The sequence below is a fragment of the Pristiophorus japonicus genome, chromosome 19, assembly GCF_044704955.1.
Source record: "Pristiophorus japonicus isolate sPriJap1 chromosome 19, sPriJap1.hap1, whole genome shotgun sequence".
Lineage (NCBI taxonomy): Eukaryota > Metazoa > Chordata > Chondrichthyes > Pristiophoridae > Pristiophorus > Pristiophorus japonicus.
The window spans coordinates 73,539,285-73,558,890 of record NC_091995.1 but is presented as its reverse complement, the minus strand read 5'-3'; the positions used below and the strand labels follow the sequence as shown (position 1 = coordinate 73,558,890).

General features: G+C 46.9%; 1 protein-coding gene across 6 annotated transcripts in view; it reads right to left on the bottom strand.

Annotated features, from left to right (window-relative positions):
* Nucleotides 1-19,606, bottom strand: part of LOC139229946 (coiled-coil domain-containing protein 134-like) — a 39,634-nt gene that overhangs the window by 15,754 nt on the left and 4,274 nt on the right. The window contains exons 1-3 of one of the 6 annotated variants that reach the window (XM_070861602.1): nt 15,837-15,970; nt 7,804-7,920; nt 3,941-4,062 (exon numbers count right to left, since the gene is read on the bottom strand). In XM_070861602.1, the coding sequence (XP_070717703.1) occupies nt 3,941-4,062; nt 7,804-7,906 (225 nt within the window). In that variant the 5' untranslated portion in view covers nt 7,907-7,920; nt 15,837-15,970. Of the gene's footprint in view, nt 1-3,940; nt 4,063-7,803; nt 7,921-15,836; nt 15,971-19,606 lie in introns of those variants that run through there. The other 5 variants (XM_070861603.1, XM_070861604.1, XM_070861605.1 and 2 more) reach the window with 5 other exon arrangements.

The following is a 19,606-nucleotide window of genomic DNA, read 5'->3' as shown; positions in this document are numbered from 1 at the left end:
ACATTCTTGCTATTGAGGGAGTGCAGCGAAGGTTCACCAGACTGATTCCCGGGATGGCGGGACTGACCTATCAAGAAAGACTGGATCAACTGGGCTTGTATTCACTGGAGTTCAGAAGAATGAGAGGGGACCTCATAGAAACGTTTAAAATTCTGACGGGGTTAGACAGGTTAGATGCAGGAAGAATGTTCCCAATGTTGGGGAAGTCCAGAACCAGGGGACACAGTCTAAGGATAAGGGGGAAGCCATTTAGGACCGAGATGAGGAGGAATTTCTTCACCCAGAGAGTGGTGAACCTGTGGAATTCTCTCCCACAGAAAGTTGTTGAGGCCAATTCACTAAATATATTCAAAAAGGAGTTAGATGAAGTCCTTACTACTAGGGGAATCAAGGGGTATGGTGAGAAAGCAGGAATGGGGTACTGAAGTTGCATGCTCAGCCATGAACTCATTGAATGGCGGTGCAGGCTAGAAGGGCCGAATGGCCTACTCCTGCACCTATTTTCTATGTTTCTATGTTTCTATGTTGTGGATCCATGACTCTCGATCTGCTGATATTAGTTCAACTCTGGCACCAGCCATCTCAAATTTGACATGAAGTCTTGTAACAGATGGAGACTTATAGTTTGCAACATCCCTTAGCATGCTTTACAATTAGGTGGCAGTCAAGGCTGATTCAAACAGAGGACTATAGAGAATCTAAAACTTACTGTGACATAGTAAAACGTCCCAAGGAGCTTCACAGGAGCGTTATCAAAACAAAATTTGACACCGAGCCATTCAAGGAGATGTTAAGGCGGATGACCAAAAGCTCGGTCAAAGAGGTAGGTTTTAAGGGGGAGAGAGAGAGGTAGAAAGGTGGAGCGGTTTAGGCACGAAATTCCAGAGTTTAGGACCTAGACAGCTGAAGGCATGATCGGCAGTGCTGGAGCGATTAAAATCGGGGATGATCAAGAGCCCAGAATTGGCGGAGCGCAGAGATCTCAGAAGGTTGTAATGCTGGAGGAGATGACAGTGATAAAGAGGGGCGAGGCCATGTAGGAATTTGAGAACAAGAGTAACAATTTTTAAATTGAGGCGTTGCTTAACTGGGAGCCAATGTAGGTCAGCGAGCACAGGGGTGATGGGTGAGCGGGACTGGTTACGAGTTAGGACACGGGCTAGAGTTATGGATCACCTCTCGTTTATGGAGGGTGGAACTAAGGAGTGCATTGGAATAATCAAGTCTAGAGGTGACAAAAGGATGAGGTTTTCATTCGCCGATGAGCTGAGGCAGGGGCGGAATCGGGCGATGTTATGGAGGTGGAAACGGGCAGTCTTAGTGATGGCATGGATATGAGCTAGGAAGCTCATCTTGTAGTCCAACTTAACTTCAAGGTTATGAACACACTGGTGCAGCCTCAGACAGTTGCCAGACTGAGGGATGGAGTCGGTGACTAGAGATCGGTGTTTGTGGCAAGGACCGAAAACAATGGATTTGGTCTTTCCGATATTTAATTGGAAGAAATTTCTGCTCATCCAGTACTGGATGTCGGACAAGCAGTGTGACAGTATTAGAGACAGTGGAGGGGTAGATAGAAGTGGTGGTGAGGTACAGTGTACATGTGAAAATTCACGCTGTGTCGTCAAATGATATCATCGAGGGGCAACATGTAAATAATAGGAGGGGGCCAAGGATAGATCCTTGGAGGACACCAGAGGTAACGGTGTGGGAGTGAGAAGAGAAGCCATTGCAGATGATTCAATGGCTACAGCTGGTAAGATAGTAACAGAACCAGGTGATTGCAGTACCATACAGCTGGACGTCAATGAAGAGGCACTGGAGCAGAATTGTGTGTTAAAATGCTGCAGACAGGTAGAGAAGGATGAGGACGGATAGTTTACCTTTGTCACAATTAATTAGGATGTAATTTGTAACTTTGACGAGAGTCATTTCGGTACTGTAGTGGGTGCGGAAACCTGATTGGAGCGATTCCAACAAGGTGCCCCAGGAAAGATTGGCACATAAACGTGTTAAAGGACTTAGGAAAGGAAAGGGAGGTTGGAAATAGAGCAATCGTTTGGAAAGATGGAGGGGTCAAGGGTTATTTTTTTTTTGAGAGAGGGGTGATGACGGCAGATTTAAAGAAGAGGGCGACAGTACCCGAGGAGAGAGAACCGTTAACAGGATCAGCCAACATGGGAGCCAGAAAAGGAAGTTAGGTGATCAGCAATCTAGTAGGAACACGGTCAAGGGAGCAGGAAGTGGGTCTCATGGATAAGGTGAGCTTTGAGAGGGCATGAGGGGAGATCGGAGGGAAACTAGAGGTTTAAGGGGGAAACAGAGGAAATTAGGCCTGGTGGGCTTGGGTAAGGGATGGAAGTAGCTGAGGTAGCTGAACAGATGTTTGATCTTTGTAACAAAAAACTCCATGAACTCTTCGCAATTATTGTTGGAGGTGAGAGAGGAGGCAGGCGATGGTTTGTGGTGGAGAGAAACCGGGTGATCCTCGAATAGTGAGCAGTTTTAGCGATGAGGAGCAGGACCCAATAATGCTTTGTGATCCAGCCAGATCTGGTGATGGTTAAACCAGTTATCGGCCAAAGACATTCAAGTCTGCATCTCTTGGACTTAAGGGAGTGGAGATGAGAGGTATGCCAGGGAATGACTAGGGTGAGAGTGTAATGATTTTAGTGGGGACAAGGGCATCAAAGGTGCTGGGAAGCGTATGATTTAGCAATTCAATAGTTGCAGAAATGTCAAGAAGAATTGTACGGTAAAGACTAGATAGTTGGGAATTTGAAAGTGCAATGCTAAGGGACTTGAGGGAGAGTTTTTCCTTGGGCGGACACAGAAAGGGGGGTTGGGAGGGGCAAGGGCAATAGAGAATGATGTAAAGAAATGATCAGAGATTGCCTTATCAATGATGGTTACTGTGGGAGTAGCAAGACCACCGGAGTTGACAAAATCGAGGGGGTGACCGTGTATATGGGTGAGAGCTTATATGGAGAGAGAGATTTACGGGGGAGAGGGCAGTAAACTGAGAAGAGAGAGGAAGAGTTGAGGTGGAGGTTAAAATCACTGAAGATGAGAAGTCGCTCAGTGCAGAGGCAGAGGAAGGAAAGCAGAGAAGATATCTCAGTGAGGAACAACAACAGTTTACATTTATGTAGCACTTGTAATGTAGTAAAATGTCCTAAGGCGCTTCACAGGAGCGTTATCAAACAAAATTTGACATTGAGCCACATAAGGGGCTATTAGGACAGTTTAAGGAGCGTCTTAAAAGGAGAGAGAGCTAGAGCGGCACAGAGATTTAGGGAGAGAATTCCAGAGCTTAGGTTCTAGGCAGCTGAAGGCACAGGCACCAATGGTGGAGCAATCAAAATTGGGGAGGTGCAAGAGGTCAGAATTGGAAGAGTGCAGAGATCTCGGGGGTTGTGGGACTGGAGGAGGAGATTACAGAGATAGGATGGGAAGAGGTCATGGACGGATTTGAAAACAAGGAAGAGAATTTTAAAATCATGGTCTTGCCAGATCGGGAGCCAATGTAGGTCAGCGAGCGCAGGGATGATGGATGAGCGGGACTTGGTGCGAGTTAGGGTTTGGGCAGCAGAGTTTTGGATGAGCCGAAGTTTATGGAGAGGTAAATGAGAGGCCAGCCAGGAGAGCATTGGAATAGTTGAGTCTGGAGGTAACAAATGCATGGATGAGTGTTTCAGCAGATGAGCTGAGGCAGGGGCGGAGACAGGCGATGTTAGAGGTGGAAATGGGTAGTTTTGATGATGGTCAGAAGCTTATCGCAGAGTTAAATAGGACGCCAAGCTTGCGAAAGGACAACTGCAACCTCAGACAGCTGCCAGAGAGAGCGATGGAGTCAGTGGCTAGGGAATGGAGTTTGTGGCAGGGACCAAAGACAAGGTGAAGATCACACACTAAGTCCTGACCTCCTCTCTTTGCTCACCTTGAACAGTCCTTTCAACATGATGTCGATAATCTTGTACTGCTGATTAATGTCATTTAATTCAATCATGTTCTTCAATGCGTGCATCTGGTCTTTGCGTTTTGTTTCAAAGAGCTTTCTGTCTAAAGAGCAGTGTTTTCAGGAAAGTATGCAATGCCATAATTTAGAGATTATACAGCGTGGTTTTTTTCCACAATCCAAGCGGTGTACTGTACATGCAATCTTAACACACGCAAATCCTTGTTCTACTCATTCCCCACCATCAAACTGATATACCAGGTCTGTCAAGTGTCTCTTTTCAGGCATTCAATTGGGTATCAAATTTGTTACTTAGGCTCAGTGAGTAGCTGAACCAAATAGCTAGAAAACATAGAAAATAGGTGCAGGAATAGGCCATTTGGCACCACCATTCAATATGATCATGGTTGATCACGCACCTCAGTACCCCATTCCTGCTTTCTCTCCATACCCCTTGATCCCTTTAGCCGTAAGGGCCACATCTAACTCCCTTTTGAATATATCTAACGAACTGGCCTCAACAACTTTCTGTGGTAAAGAATTCCACATGCTCACAACTCTGAAGAAGGTTCTCCTCATCTCGATCCTAAATGGCTTATCCTGGTTACCCCTTATCCTGGTTCTGAACTTCCCCAACATCGGGAACATTCTTCCTGCATCTAACCTGTCCAATCCCGTCAGAATTTTATATGTTTCTATGAGATCCCCTCTCATTCTTCTAAATTCCATTGAATACAAGCCTAGTCGATCTAGTCTTTCTTCATGTCAGTCCTGTCATCCCGGGAACCAGTCTGGTGAACCTTCGCTGCACCCCCTCAATAGCAAGAATGTCCTTCCTCAGATAGACCAAAACTGTACACAATATTCAAGATGTAGCCTCACCAAGGCCTGTACAACTGTAGTAAGATCTCCCTGTTCCTATTCTCAAATCCTCTCACTATGAAGGCCAACATGCCACGTGCCTTCTTCACCGCCTGCTGTACCTGTATGCCAACTTTCAATGACTGATGTACCATGACACCCAGGTCTCGTTGCACCTCCCCTTTTACTAATCTGTCACCATTCAGATAATATTCTGCCTTCCTGTTTTTACCACCAAAGTGGATAACCTCACATTTATCTACATTATACCGCATCTGCCATGTATTTGCCCACTCACCTAACCTATCCAAGTCACCCTTCAGCCTCTTAGGGTCCTCCTCACAGCTCACACTGCCACCCAGCTTAGTGTCATCTGAAAACTTGGAGATATTACATTCAATTCCTTCGTCTAAATCATTAATGTATATTGTAAATAGCTGGGGTCCCAGCACTGAACCTAGCGGCACCCCATTTGTCACTGTCTGCCATTCTGAAAAAGACCCGTTTATTCCTACTCTTTGCTTCCTGTCTGCCAACCAGTTCTCTATCCACGTCAGTACATTACCCCCAATACCATGTGCTTTAATTTTGCACATTAATCTCTTGTGTGGGACCTTGTCAAAAGCCTTTTGAAAGTCTAAATACACCACATCCACTGGCTCCCCCTTGTCCACTCTACTCGTTACATCCTCAAAAAATTCCAGAAGATTTGTCAAGCATGATTTCCCTTTCATAAATCCATGCTGACTTGGACCGATCCTGTTACTGCTTTCCAAATGCGCTGCTATTTCATCCTTAATAATTGATTCCAACATTTTCCTCACTACTGATGTCAGGCTAACCGGTCTATTATTACCCGCTTTCTCCCTCCCTTTTTAAAAAGTGGTGTTACATTAGCTACCCTCCAGTCCATAGGAACAGATCCAGAGTCTATAGAATGTTGGAAAATGACCACCAATGCATCCACTATTTCTAGGGCCACTTTCTTAAGTACCCTGGGATGCAGACAGGAAGGGCTCAACTCCAGGACTGTGCTGAGTTAGTTGATCTCAAGTGGTCTTGGGTACTGTCTAATTGGTCAGGGTTCCCGTGTCTGACAGCAATGTGTGCGTATGTGGACACTGGGTGAAAGATCTATCATATCCCTGCACCACCACTACAATAAGTAGCCTGCCAAAGTTTTCTGCCAGTGAGATATTGGAGGGTGCCCATTGAAGGTGCCTCAGTAAGGGTCAGTGCCTTCAGGTGTGAAGGGGAAGGAAATTTACAAGAGAAAATTATATTACAAGAGGATTTGAGTATAAGAATAAAGACATCTTACTGTAATTATCTAGGGCCCTGCTGAGACCGCACCTGGAGTATTGTGTACAGTTTTGGTCTCTTTATCTAAAGAAGGATATATTTGCCATAGAGGGAGTGCAGCGAAGGTTCACCAGACTGATTCCTGGGATGGGGGGGGGGGGGGGGGGGGATTGTCCTATGAGGAGAGATTGAGTAGACTAGGCCTATATTCTCTAGAGTTTAGAAGAATGAGAGGTGACCTCATTGAAATATACAAAATTCTTACAGGGTTTGACAGGGTAGATGCAGGGAGGATGTTTCCCCCGGGCTGGGGAGTCTAGGACTGAGATGAGAAATTTCTTCACTCAAGAGGGTGGTGAATCTGTGGAATTCTCTGCCCACGAGGACTCTGGAGGCTCAGTCTTTGAGTATATTCAAGACAGAGATCGATAATTTTTCGATATTGAAGCAAGGATATGAGGATAGTGCAGGAAAGGAGTTGAGTTCGAAGATCAGCCATGATCTCATTGAATGACGGAGCGGGCTCGAGGGGCCGAATCCTGCTCCTAATTCTTACGTACTTATGTTAAAACAGCAAAAAACAAAAAGGTAAATGTTCACAACTATATCACACAAATCAAATCAGTGTCAAACTTTTATTTCACTGGGGGCTGTTTTTGTTCGAATGAGATTTAGAGATGTTTAAAGTGATGAAGGGATGAGACAAAGTAGATGGAAAAAGAGTGTGTTCAGTGGTTTGGGAGTGTAGAACGAGGGGAATTAGATATATAATGAAATATAAATGGTTTAGGACAGAGTGGATGAAAAGTTCATTTTACACAGAGGGCTGTGGAATACACGACCAGAGTTAGTGATTGAAGCAGAGACCGCATCAACCTTTCAGAATAGCTTAGATAGGAGGCTAAGGGAAAGGGATAAAGGGTTGCGGGAACAGAGCAAGCGCATGGGATTAGGACTACTCTTGTCTGGGAGATAATCACCAATAGGGACTGGACGATGTGACCACCTGCTCCACCAGTGGAAGATAAGGGACAACCCGAATTGCGATTGTGGCCATGAGTCCCAGACCATGGAACACGTCACATCAACCTGCCCACTGTGATTTGCTGTGGGAGGAACCTCATTCTTCCGTACGGCGTCTCAGGAGACCATCGGAATGGATAGCCAAACTTAGCTTTGGCTGTCATACAAAACTAGTAGTAGGGATTGGTTGGGCCCATTTCCATGACATTATTTCTATGTAATGATTTTGAAGGAATTCAGAATGTACAGCTCCATTTTCCCTCCCTCCTTCCTTTCCACTAGCATGCTCTGGTATCTCATTCAAGTGCTCATTCTTTATGCGATCCAAAATAGTGTCAGTAGGCTACTTGACAATAGAGTGCATCACAGTTCGGTCTTCCCCCAACATTTTACACTAGCACAAACAGGGGTTGTTGGCTAGTATCCAGGAGCTGGAACCATGGCTGTCTACGAAAAAAGAGATCAAGACAATACTATGTGAGAAAGTCACAGGCATGAGCCTCTCCTATGCACCAATCCACTGCCTCCTGCTTCATCCTAGGAAGCAATGTTTTTATGTCATGTTCGTTTTGACATTCCTGTTAGATTGAAAGAGGTAGCAGAATTATATATATTGTATTATAGTCCCCGAGAAAGGCCATCGGTGCTAGAAAGGATACAGATTTCTAGACTTGAATCCAAGTTTTGTTTCTGACCACTGGAAGGTCTGAATATAGTGAAGCATACGCTCATCACAATCACACAGGCCTGTAGGATGTCCATGTTCTAAGAGACTACTTTAAAGAAAAACAAACATGTTAAATATCAATGAAACAGATTTATATAAATTATAATTCAATTGGATTCTATCTAACAGAATCATCCTCAACACACAGCGGGATTCAGAATCATCACGAGTATTTCCACTCACAGGACAACGGATGGAATAAGGACGTTTGAAAGTTGAGTTTTAGGAATTTTGAGAGAGTGTAAAGGGAGTTTCATGCCGCATCAAAAAGTAAACTATCTTCTCTTCCTCACAGAGAGTTGTCAAGCATTCCCAGGGCAGCTACAACATAGGATGCCTGGCAAAGCTCCCTCTGCTCTGGCTCACCCACAACATCCGACAGGTGTGGCTACAGTGACAGTGTGTTAGCCACATGCTATTATCTCAGTAAACATCTTACACACAGACAATATAGGTAAACACACTCCACGTGTACATTAACTGAACAAACCTCTCCCACGATTCAGTGTGAAACTTTGCAGTCTCTCCCTCTCACTAAAGTTTGGATTTGAGGCTTGATTTTCTCAGACTCCACATCTTAGCGCAGCTTCTAGGTTTGTGTGCAGCAGTTGCGTGCGGTACTTTGAATCCATCAGTGATTGCTGAGGTTGACTCGCAAGTCGATACTTGCCAGACCCGACCCTCCCCCGGCTCCCTTCCCACCAGTTCCCCATCCACACCCACCCCCGTTCCCCACCTGCTCTCCATCCAGAATGTGGTTGGGTGCTGCTCATTATTGGTTGGGTTTCTTCTGCTGATCTGAAGCAGTCATTCCGATTGGTCGATGTGACCACGATGAGAGCTCCCCAATCTGCACAATGTTGCTGGTGTTTCCCTGTTGTTTTCACCCGTGTTACTCACCAATTTAACAGATCATCAATAAGCAGGGGCCAAAGAAGTAAATCACACAACCATCACAAAACACTGCTTTTCGTCAAACCATTTTTACCAACCAACGCGCAGAGGGTAAAATACACCTGCAAATACTTTGAGTATGAGTACTGAGATCACATGCCCAATGACAGTATCTATTACTTAGTTTTTATTTATTAATAATACAATTTGACACATCTTGATACTCAATTAGCCCCTTGTGGCCAGTGGCCAGTGGCCAATGCATTATTAGTTAATAATAGTTTTAAATTGTCAAGCTGACCAGTCCTTTGCTTTCTCGAGTGAGATTTCCAACTGGTGTTGAGCTCCAGCTGTGGACTTGTGCCTATTAGGATCTATGCCTGCACCTGTTATACAATATCAGCAATGAGAAACAGCAGACCAACCACAAAAGCAAAAATAAACTTTGACAATTCCTTTTAGTGTTTCTGACATGAGACATATAGGGGCTTTAGAGAGAGAAAACTTTTGTTCCACCTATCTGGCGGGGAACCAAAGGCCCCAGAGGTGAAAGGGCAGTGATTCATTCGGAAGGATCGTCTGATAATCTGGGAGTGTCTGCACTTTGTGATGGACGAATCAAATAACTGTGGCTGAACTTTTAAACTAATCCAAGTATGTTTTCAGGGCACTTGCTAAAGTGTAATTTTCTTTGCCCTGCTGTTAAACTCCTCTTCCTCATTGCCAGAGCTTTTATAGAAAAATCAATTGCCTATACACACTGCCCATCAGATCAATTGCCTATAGAAACATAGAAAATAGGTGCAGAGGAGGCCATTCGGCCCTTCGAGCCTGCACCGCCATTCAATAAGATCATGGCTGATTATTCCCTCAGTACCCCTTTCCTGCTTTCACTCCATAACCTTTGATCCCCTTAGCCGTAAGGGCCATATCTAACTCCCTCTTGAATATATCCAATGAACTGGCATCAACAACTCTCTGCGGCAGGGAATTCCACAGGTTAACAACTCCCTGACTGAAGAAGTTTCTCCTCATCTCAGTCCTAAATGGCCTACCTCTTATCCTAAAACTATGTTCCCTGGTTCTGGACTTCCCAAACATCGGGAACATTCTTCCCGTATCTAACCTGTCCAGTCCCGTCAGAATCTTATACGTTTCTATGAGATCCCTCTCATCCTTCTAAACTCCAGTGAATAAAGGCCCAGTTGATCCAGTCTCTCCTCATATGACAGTCCAGCCATCCCTGGAATCAGTCTAGTGAACCTTCGCTGCACTCCCTCAATAGCAAGAACGTCCTTCCTCAGATTAGGAGACCAAAACTGAACACAATATGCCAGGTGAGGCCTCACTAAGGCCATGTACAACTGCAGTATGATCTCCCTGCTCCTATACTCCCCTAGCTATGAAGGCCAACATACCATTTGCCTTCTTCACCACCTGCTGTACCTGCATGCCAACTTTCAATGACTGATGAACCATGACACCCAGGTCTCGTTGCACCTCCCCTTTTCCTAATCTGCCGCCATTCAGATAATATTCTGCCTTCGTGTTTTTGCCCCCAAAATGGATAACCTCACATTTATCCACATTATGGGCCCAAGTTTCCACATGATTTGCGCCTGATTTTTAGGAGCAACTGGTGGAGAACGGACTATCTTAGAAATCGCAATTCTCCACATTTTTTTTTCTGCAGTTCTAGTCAGTTAGAACAGTTCTACTTTGGAACAGAATGTTTTCTTCAAAAGGGGGCGTGTCCGGCCACTGACGCCTGATTTCAAAGTTTCCACAGTGAAAACGTACTCCAAACTAACTTAGAATGGAGCAAGTGAAGATTTTTGTAGAATTGAAAAAACCTGTTCTACACATTAAAAAATCAGGCGCAGGTTACAAATTAGGCGTCCAGAACGAGGTGGGGGGGGGAAGGGAAGTCATTAAATTCTACAATAAATCCTTATTTATACTTATACAAATAAATCCAACCTGAATAAACATTTATAAGCAAAGAAAAGATTAAATAAACCATCTTCCTACCTGTGTGAAAGTGCTTCAGCCAGCCTCACAAGTTCATTCGTTCGTTTCCGATGGCAGGGGGTGGAGGAGGAAGCCATTCCCGACGGCGGGAGGGAGGGAGTGTGGGCCCACCCGCCCGAACGCAGCGGGAGGGGGGAGGAAGCCGTTCCCGACGGCGGGAGGGAGGGAGTGTGGGCCCACCTGCCCGAACGCAGCGGGGGAGGGGAGGAAGCCGTTCCCGACGGCGGGAGGGAGGGAGTGTGGGCCCACCCGCCCGAACGCAGCGGGAGGGGGGAGGAAGCCGTTCCCGACGGCGGGAGGGAGGGAGTGCGGGCCCACCCGCCCGAACGCAGCGGGGGAGGGGAGGAAGACGTTCCCGACGGCGGGAGGGAGGGAGTGTGGGCCCACCCGCCCAAACGCAGCGGGGGAGGGGGAGGGGAGGAAGACGTTCCAGACGGCGGGAGGGAGGGAGTGCGGGCCCACCCGCCCGAACGCAGCGGGGGAGGGGAGGAAGACGTTCCAGACGGCGGGCGGGAAGGAGACAGTGAGAAGGCTGCAGGAAGCCTCAATGCTGATGGCAATGTGCTTTTATTAAAAAAATTTCAAAAATTAAACAGCTACAAAGAACTACAAAAATGGCCGAGTGCCAATGTTTCCTTCACACTGCGCATGCGCAAACGCTCCAGCGCGCACGCGCAGGGTTCCGGCAGGAAAAAAACGAATTTAAATAGTACCCGCCCCCTCCCACTTACAAAATCGGTGCGAGTGTAGGCTCCGCCCCCCTGGGCGCCGCGCCAAACAGACAAGGAGCTGCAGGGCTCTCCAGAATCGCGAGTTTTTTTTCCGGCGCCGTTTGTCAAGCATAATTCCCTTTCATAAATCCATGCTGACTTGGACTGATCCTGTCACTGCTTTCCAAATGAGCTGCTATTTCATCCTTAATGATTGATTCCAACATTTTCCCCACTACTGATGTCAGGCTAACCGGTCTATAATTACCCATTTTCTCTCCCTCCCTTTTTAAAAAGTGGTGTTACATTAGCTACCCTCCAGTCCATGGGAACTGATCCAGAGTCGATAGACTGTTGGAAAATGATCACCAATGCATCAACTATTTCAAGGGCCAGTTCCTTAAGTACTCTGGGATGCAGACTATCAGGCCCCGGGGATTTATCGGCCTTCATCCCCATCAATTTCCCCAACACAATTTCCCGCGTAATAAGGATATCCTTCAGTTCCTCCTTCTCACTTGACCCACTGTCCCCTAGTACATTCGGAAGTTTATTTGTGTCTTCCTTCGTGAAGACAGAACCTAAGTATTTGTTCAATTGATCTGCCATTTCTTTGTTCCCCATTATAAATTCACCTGAATCTGACTGCAAGGGACCCAAGTTTGTCTTCACTAATCTTCACATATTTATAGAAGCTTTTGCAGTCAGTTTTTATGTTGCCTGCAAGCTTCCTCTCGTACTCTATTTTCCCCCTCTTAATTAAACCCTATCCTTAATTTCCCTTGTTAGCCATGGTTGAGTCACCTTCCCCATTTTATTTTTACTCCAGACAGGGATGTACAATTGCTGAAGTTCATCCAGGTGATCTTTAAATGTTTGCCATTCCCTATCCACCATCAACCCTTTAAGTACCCTTTGCCAGTCTATTCTAGCCAATTCACGCCTCATACCATCAAAGTTACCTTTCCTTAAGTTCAGGACCCTATTTTCCAAATTAACTGTTCACTCTCCATCTTAATAAAGAATTCTACCATATTATGGTCACTCTTCCCCAAGGGGCCTCGCACAACAAGATTGCTAATTAGTCCCTTCTCATTATACATCACCCAGTCTAGGATGGCCAGCTCTCTAGTTGGTTCCTCGACATATTGGTCTAGAAAACCATCCCTAATACACTCCAGGAAATCCTCCTCCACCACATTGCTACCAGTTTGGTTAGCCCAATCAATATGTAGATTAAAGTCACCCATGATAACTGCTGTACCTTTATTGCACACATCCCTTATTTCTTGTTTGATGCTGTACCCAATCTCACTACTACTGTTTGGTGGTCTGTACACAACTCCCATTAGCGTTTTCTGCCCTTTGGTATTCCGTAGCTCCACCCATACCGATTCTACATCGTCCAGGCTAATGTCCCTCATTATTATTGTATTAATTTCCTCTTTAACCAGCAATGCCTCCTTTTCCTCTGTGCCTATCCTTTCCAAATGTTGAATACCCCTGGATGTTGAGTTCCCAGCCTTGGTCACCCTGGAGCCATGTCTCTGTGATGCCAATTACATCATACCCGTTAACTACTATCTGCGCAGTTAATTCGTCCACCTTATTCCGAATACTCCTCGCATTGAGGCACAGAGCCTTCAGGCTTGTCTTTTTAGAGTTTTGCTGTAATGTGCCCGTTTTGTTTTTTGCCTTGGGTTTCTCTGCCCTCCACTTTTACTATTCTCCTTTCTATCTTTTGCTTCTGCCTCCATTTTATTTCCCTCGGTCTCCCTGCATAGATTCCCATCCCCCTGCCATATTAGTTTTAACTCCTCCCCAACAGCATTAGCAAACAATCACCCTAGGACATTGGTTCCAGTCCTGCCCAGGTGCAGACTGTCCGGTTTGTACTGGTCCCACCTCCCCCAGAACTGGTTCCAATGTCCCAGGAATTTGAATCCCTCCCTTTTGCACCACTCCTCAAGCCACGTATTCATCTGAGCTATCCTGCGATTCCTACTCTGACTAGCACGTGGCACTGGTAGCAATCCTGAGATTACTACTTTTGAGGTCCTACTTTTTAAATTAAGCTCCTAGCTCCCTAAATTCGTTTCGTAGGACCTCATCCCGTTTTTTACCTATGCACCACGACAACTGGCTGTTCACCCTCCCTTTTCAGAATGTCCTGCACCCACTCCGAGACATCCTTGACCCTTGCACCAGGGAGGCAACATACCATCCTGGAGTCTCGGTTGCGGCTGCAGAAACGCCTATCTATTCCCCTTATAATTGAATTCCCTATCACTATAGCTCTCCCACTCTTTTTCCTGCCCTCTTGTGCAGCAGAGCTACCCATGGTGCCATGAACTTGGCTGCTGCTGCCCTCCCCTGATGAGTCATCCCCCTCAACAGTACCCAAAGCGGTGTGTCTGATTTGCAGGGGGATGACCGCAGGGAACCCTTGCACTACCGTCCTTGAACTGCTCTTCCTGTTGGTCACCCATTTACTATCTGGCTGTGTACCCTTTACCTGCGGTGTGACCAACTCGCTAAACGTGCTATTCATGTCATTCTCAGCATCGTGGATGCTCCAGAGTTCATCCACCCGCAGCTCCAGTGCCACAATGCGGTCCATCAGGAGCTGCAGGCGGATACACTTCCTGCACACGTAGTCGTCAGGGACACCGGAAGCGTCCCTGACTTCCCATACAGTACAGGAGAAGCATAACACGTGTCCGAGCTGTCCTGCCATAACTTAACCCCTAGATAAACTTAATTTGGCAACAACAATGCTAAATGTTACTTACTGATTAAGAAAAGAAAAAAATAAACGCTACTCACCAATCACCAGCCAATCACTTACCCACTTGGTTGTGACGTCACCTTTCGATTTCTTTCTACTTCTTTTTTGCCTTCTCTCCCCGTTGCAGCTGCACCGGCTGGGCCTTTATAGGCCGCTCGCCTCACGAACTCCCGCCTCCCGCCAGTCTCCTTGAACTGATGGGCCTTTATAGGCCGCTCGCCTCACGAACTCCCGCACACTGCCCATCAGATCAACTGCCTATACACACTGCCCATCAGATCAACTGCCTATACACACTGCCCATCAGATCAATTGCCTAAACACACTGCCCATCAGATCAATTGCCTAAACACACTGTCTCACATTCAATCACTCACCTTCAATCAATGGACTGGGGTTAGGTGAACTGCAGTCTATGAAAGCTATTACTAGTCATACATTTGTATAACCCTCATGCCTCTGCAGCAAAAATTACCACAAGAGTCTCACCCTGTTCTTTTTTTAAAAAGGAGTTACTCAACCAATGGGTCCACTACTTTAAAGAAAAACAGTTTTAGTATTTCGAGTAATACACGAGACTTGTTAATTCCGTAGCTAGTACACTGAGGGTGAGAGCGGAGACAGTTTTACCGTACATCCATCCCACCTATGCTGTATCTGACCAGTCCAACACATGTCGCAACCCCAATCCTGTGCTCAACACATGTCTGCACATGTTCACTTCGAGCAGGGATGCCTGGGGTGCAAATCTCAGCTGATTTCCCTCCAGCACCCGCACTATAATTTTAAATTAGACACGAATTAGGCAGTCCCTCGGAGTCGAGGATAACGTAAAACATTGCAATGGTCCGTAAGGGGATCGAACCCGCGACCTTGGCGTTATCAGCACTAAAACCCAGGGATGCCGAGGCCAGCTGTCGGCGTGATGCTAGTCAGCTAACGAGAGACCAGAATTGGACCTGGGCCCCTCTGGTCTATGCGGATCAGCCGCAGATTGACATTACTGAGCCACCAGGGAGCTTCACGTTAACGGGAATGGTTATCCTGCCAGCTCCCTTTTACCATTGTATATCCTCTGAACAATTTACATTTCTATAGCGTCTTTAATGTAGTAAAACGTCCAAAGCCGCTTCACAGGAGTGTTATAAGACAAAAAAAATTAATAAAATGACACGGAATACAGGAATATATACATTACCATACATATATACATTTACCAAAATGTTAAAAATCCACCTGCATTCCTTGGCTCCTCCAGTTAATGGATGCCTTTGAATGCTCCAAGCTGCCTGATACTCAACTGGTGACACAAGGTTGGTGCGGTCAGCACGTTTGATGCAGAGCTCGGCCATTCAGCAGCTCAGTGATGGACCGGGGGGTGGAGGGGCCCGCGGTCTGGCCGCTGCGCCGTGTCTGGTGACAACACAGACCGAGCAACAGCCCACGGCCCAGCGCCAGGTGAATATTGGCCCGGCCCACAGAGCGCAGCCCTTCGGCCCCCTGCACACAGCGCACGACAGACGGGAAACAACCAGCACTGACCGGCTCACCGAGTCGCGAGGTCTGGCCTGTTGAAACGTCGGTGTTTTTATATGAAGCATTTCCCGGCAGCGCTCTCAGGCCGAGCTCCGATCCGCTCGGCTCCCACCGCTCGACTGATTCTGCGCATGTGCGCACCGGCCAACACGCTCCACCAATCAGCTGACCAATCTCTGCGCATGCGTAGCAGGGCTAACACGTCCCACCAATCAGCTGGCGAGCAGGCGCGCACATGCGCGGGGCTGGGCCTTGTTGTCCCAGAGTTGCTGCTCTGCAATAATTGGAAATAATTCAGTGCAGTGTGTGCAATCACCCCTATAACACTTGCAACCCCAATTCCAGCTCCTTCAATGCCATTCTTTAAATAATGTTCCCCGTTTTTATTCTTCAAATATGCAAGGTTTTCCACTTATCTGTATCAAAATTTCATCTGTTACAGTTTTGCAAATCCCCTAGGATTTTCAAGGCTTCCACACCAAAAGGGATGAGTTCACAGGTGTTTCATTGGTGGGACGTGTTCGCCCGGCTCCGCATGTGCAGAGATTGGTCACCTGATATTCCCAGTCCCAAACTACATGTTGAAGGGTGGAAGATGCCTGTGCATGGATTTCTTTATTGTGTGGTGACCATTGCACACCAGCCACCACATGGGCTTGACAGAGCTCGGTCTTGGTCCAGTGGCTAAGACGACTGGAGACCAGCTCTGCTGCACGCACATATCGCAGTGTGGGCTGGTCCGTACTGCCCCTGGGCCCTCGCCTCTCCTGGGCCCCGATCATGTCGGTCCGCGATCACTCACCGCTCCTTCGCCCCGACCTCGCTGCTCCTGCTGTACCTGCCCACGCTCCAATCACCGACCTGGATCTCGGTGACATCCAATCCAATCCAATCGCCCTCTTCACTGCCTTCGCCCTCTTGCACCAGCTCACACTGCTCCCTGAGTGGTATGCCTTTTATGCAAATACTGTCTTCATAGAATCATAAAAAGGTAGACACAGAAGGAGACCATTTGGCCCATCGTATCTGTGCCGGCTGACAACGATCTATAAAACACTGTGAGTCACAGCTGGAGTACTGCATGCAGTTCTGGTCACCGCATTACAGGAAGGATGTGATTGCACTGGAGAAAGTACAGAGGAGATTTACGAGGATGTTGCCGGGAATGGAGAATCTTAGCTATGAGGACAGATTGGATAGGCTGGGTTTGTTTTTCTTGGAACAGAGGCCGAGGGGCGATCTCATTGAACTGTATAAAATTATGAGGGGGCCTAGAAATAGTGGATAGAAAGGGCCTATTTCCATTAGAGGGATCAACAACTAGGGGGCATAAATTTATAGGGGGCTTAGAGGGGAAATTTGTTCACGCAGAGGGTTGTGGGGATCTAGGACTCAGTGCCTGAAAGGATGGTAGAGGCAGAAACCCTGATCACATTTAAAAAGTACTTCAATGTGCACTTAAAGTGCTGCGACCGGCATGGTTACGGACCTAGGGCTGGAAAGTATGATTTGGCTGGAGAGCCTCTTGTTGGCCGGCACGGACATGATGGGCCAAAATGGGCCTCCTTCCGTGCTGTAAATTTCTATGATTCTATCCAGGCTAAATCCACTTTCCAGTTCTTGATCCATAGCCTTGTAAGTTACGGCACTTCAAGTGCACATCCACAGACTTTTTAAATGCGATGAAGGTTTATGCCTTTATTACCCTTTCAGGCAGTGAGTTCTAGACCACCACCACCCTCTGGGTGAGAATAAGCTATCCCCAATTCTCCTCTAATCCTTCTACCAATTACTTTTAAACTGGTTATTGACCTCTCTGCTAAGCGATATAGGCCCATCCTATCCACTCTATAACATAATAGGAACAGGAGTAGACCATACGGCCCCTTGAGCCTGCTCCGCCTTCAATACGATCATGGCTGATCCGATCATGGACTCAGATCCACTTCCCTGCCCGCTCCCCATATACACCTCAATTACCTGTTACTACTTATATGCTGGTAGAAGACTTTTAGATTACCTTTTGTTAGCTGCCATTCTATTCTCATACCCTCACTTTGCCCCTCGTATTTTCTTTTTCACTTCTCCTCTGAACTTTCTATATTTAGTCTGATTCTCAGATGTATTCTCGACCTGACATCTATCATACGCACTCTTTATATGTTTCATCTTATTCTGTATCTCTTTCATCATCTAGGGAGCTTTGACTTTAGTTGCCCTACCTTTCCCCCTCGTGGAAATGTACCTCAATTGTACTCAAATATTTCCACATTAAAGGCAGCCCATTGTTCCACTACAGTTTTGTTTGTTAATCTTTGATTCCAATTTACCCAGGCCAGATCCGTTCTCATCCTACTGAAATTTGCCTTCCTATAATTAAGTATTTTTTACTTTAGATTCTTCCCTGTACTTTTCCATAGTTCTAAACCTTATGATACTATGATTACTGTTCCCTAAATCATCATCATAATAGGCAGTCTCTTGAAATCAAGGCATTCTTGCTTCTGCTCCAAAAGTGAGTTCTCAGGTGACTGTACAGTCCAATTACAGCCTCTGTCACAGGTGGGACAGACAGTGGTTGAAGGAAAGAGTGGTTGGGGAGTCTGGTTTGCCGCACACTCCTTCCGCTTTCTGCGCTTGATCTCTGCATGCTCTCGGCGACGAGACTCGAGGTGCTCAGCACCCTCCCGGATGCTCTTCCTCCACTTAGGGCGGTCTTGGGCCAGGGACTCCCAGGTGTCGGTGGGGATGTTGCACTTTATCAAGGAGGCTTTGAGGGTACCCTTGAAAAGTTTCCTCTGCCCACCTGGGGCCTGCCTGCTGTGTAGGAGTTCAGAGTAGAGTGCTTGCTTTGGGAGTCTTGTGTCGGGCATGTGGACGATGTAGCCCGCCCAACGGAGCTGGTCGAGTGTGGTCACCGCTTCGATACTAGGGATGTTGGCCTGAACGAGAACACTGACGTTGGTACATCTGTTCTCTCAGGGGATTTGCAGGATCGTGCGGAGGCAGAGCTGGTAGTACTTCTCCAGCACTATCTATGGTCCATGTCTCGGAGCCATATAGGAGGGCGGGTATCATTACGGCCTTGTAGGCCATAAGCTAGGTGCCAGATGAGAGGTCCTGGTCTTCAAACACTCGCTTCCTCAGGTGACCGAAGGCTGCGCTGACGCACTGGAAGCGGTGTTGGATCTCAACAACAATATCTGCCTTGCTGATAGTAGGCTCCCGAGGTATGGAAAATGGTACACGTTGTTCAATGCCGCAACGTGGATTTTGATGAGCGGGGGGTGAGGGGGTGGCAGTGCTGTGAGGCAGGGTCAGGTTGGTGGAGGACTTTTGTCTTACGGATGTTTAGTGCAAGGCCTATGCTTTCGTACGCCTCGGTGAAGATGTTGATGATGTTCCCTAAATGTTCACCTACTGACACTTGCTCCACTTGACTTGAAGGAAGGACCAATGATTTGAGGTAGGAGGTCATGTGATGAAATCTCCAAGAATATACCCAACCAGAGTTGCTAAATGGGGTGGTTAGCCTCGATGGGTCTGCTTGTAGGCCTGGTGAAATTTGCTGTACACAGGTCTGGCATATGTAAGATCTCAGAGGAGTCTCTTCAACTGAGCACTTGCGTTCTGATCTTTAGTCCACGCCTGGGCAACCATGGAGTGTGAGCACGTGGTGTCCACCAGCAGCTTTCTGCTATTAGTAAACACCCACGGTACATTGACCCCAATTTCAAAATTGTAATTTAAAATGTTATTGGTGTCTAGCCAGGGCA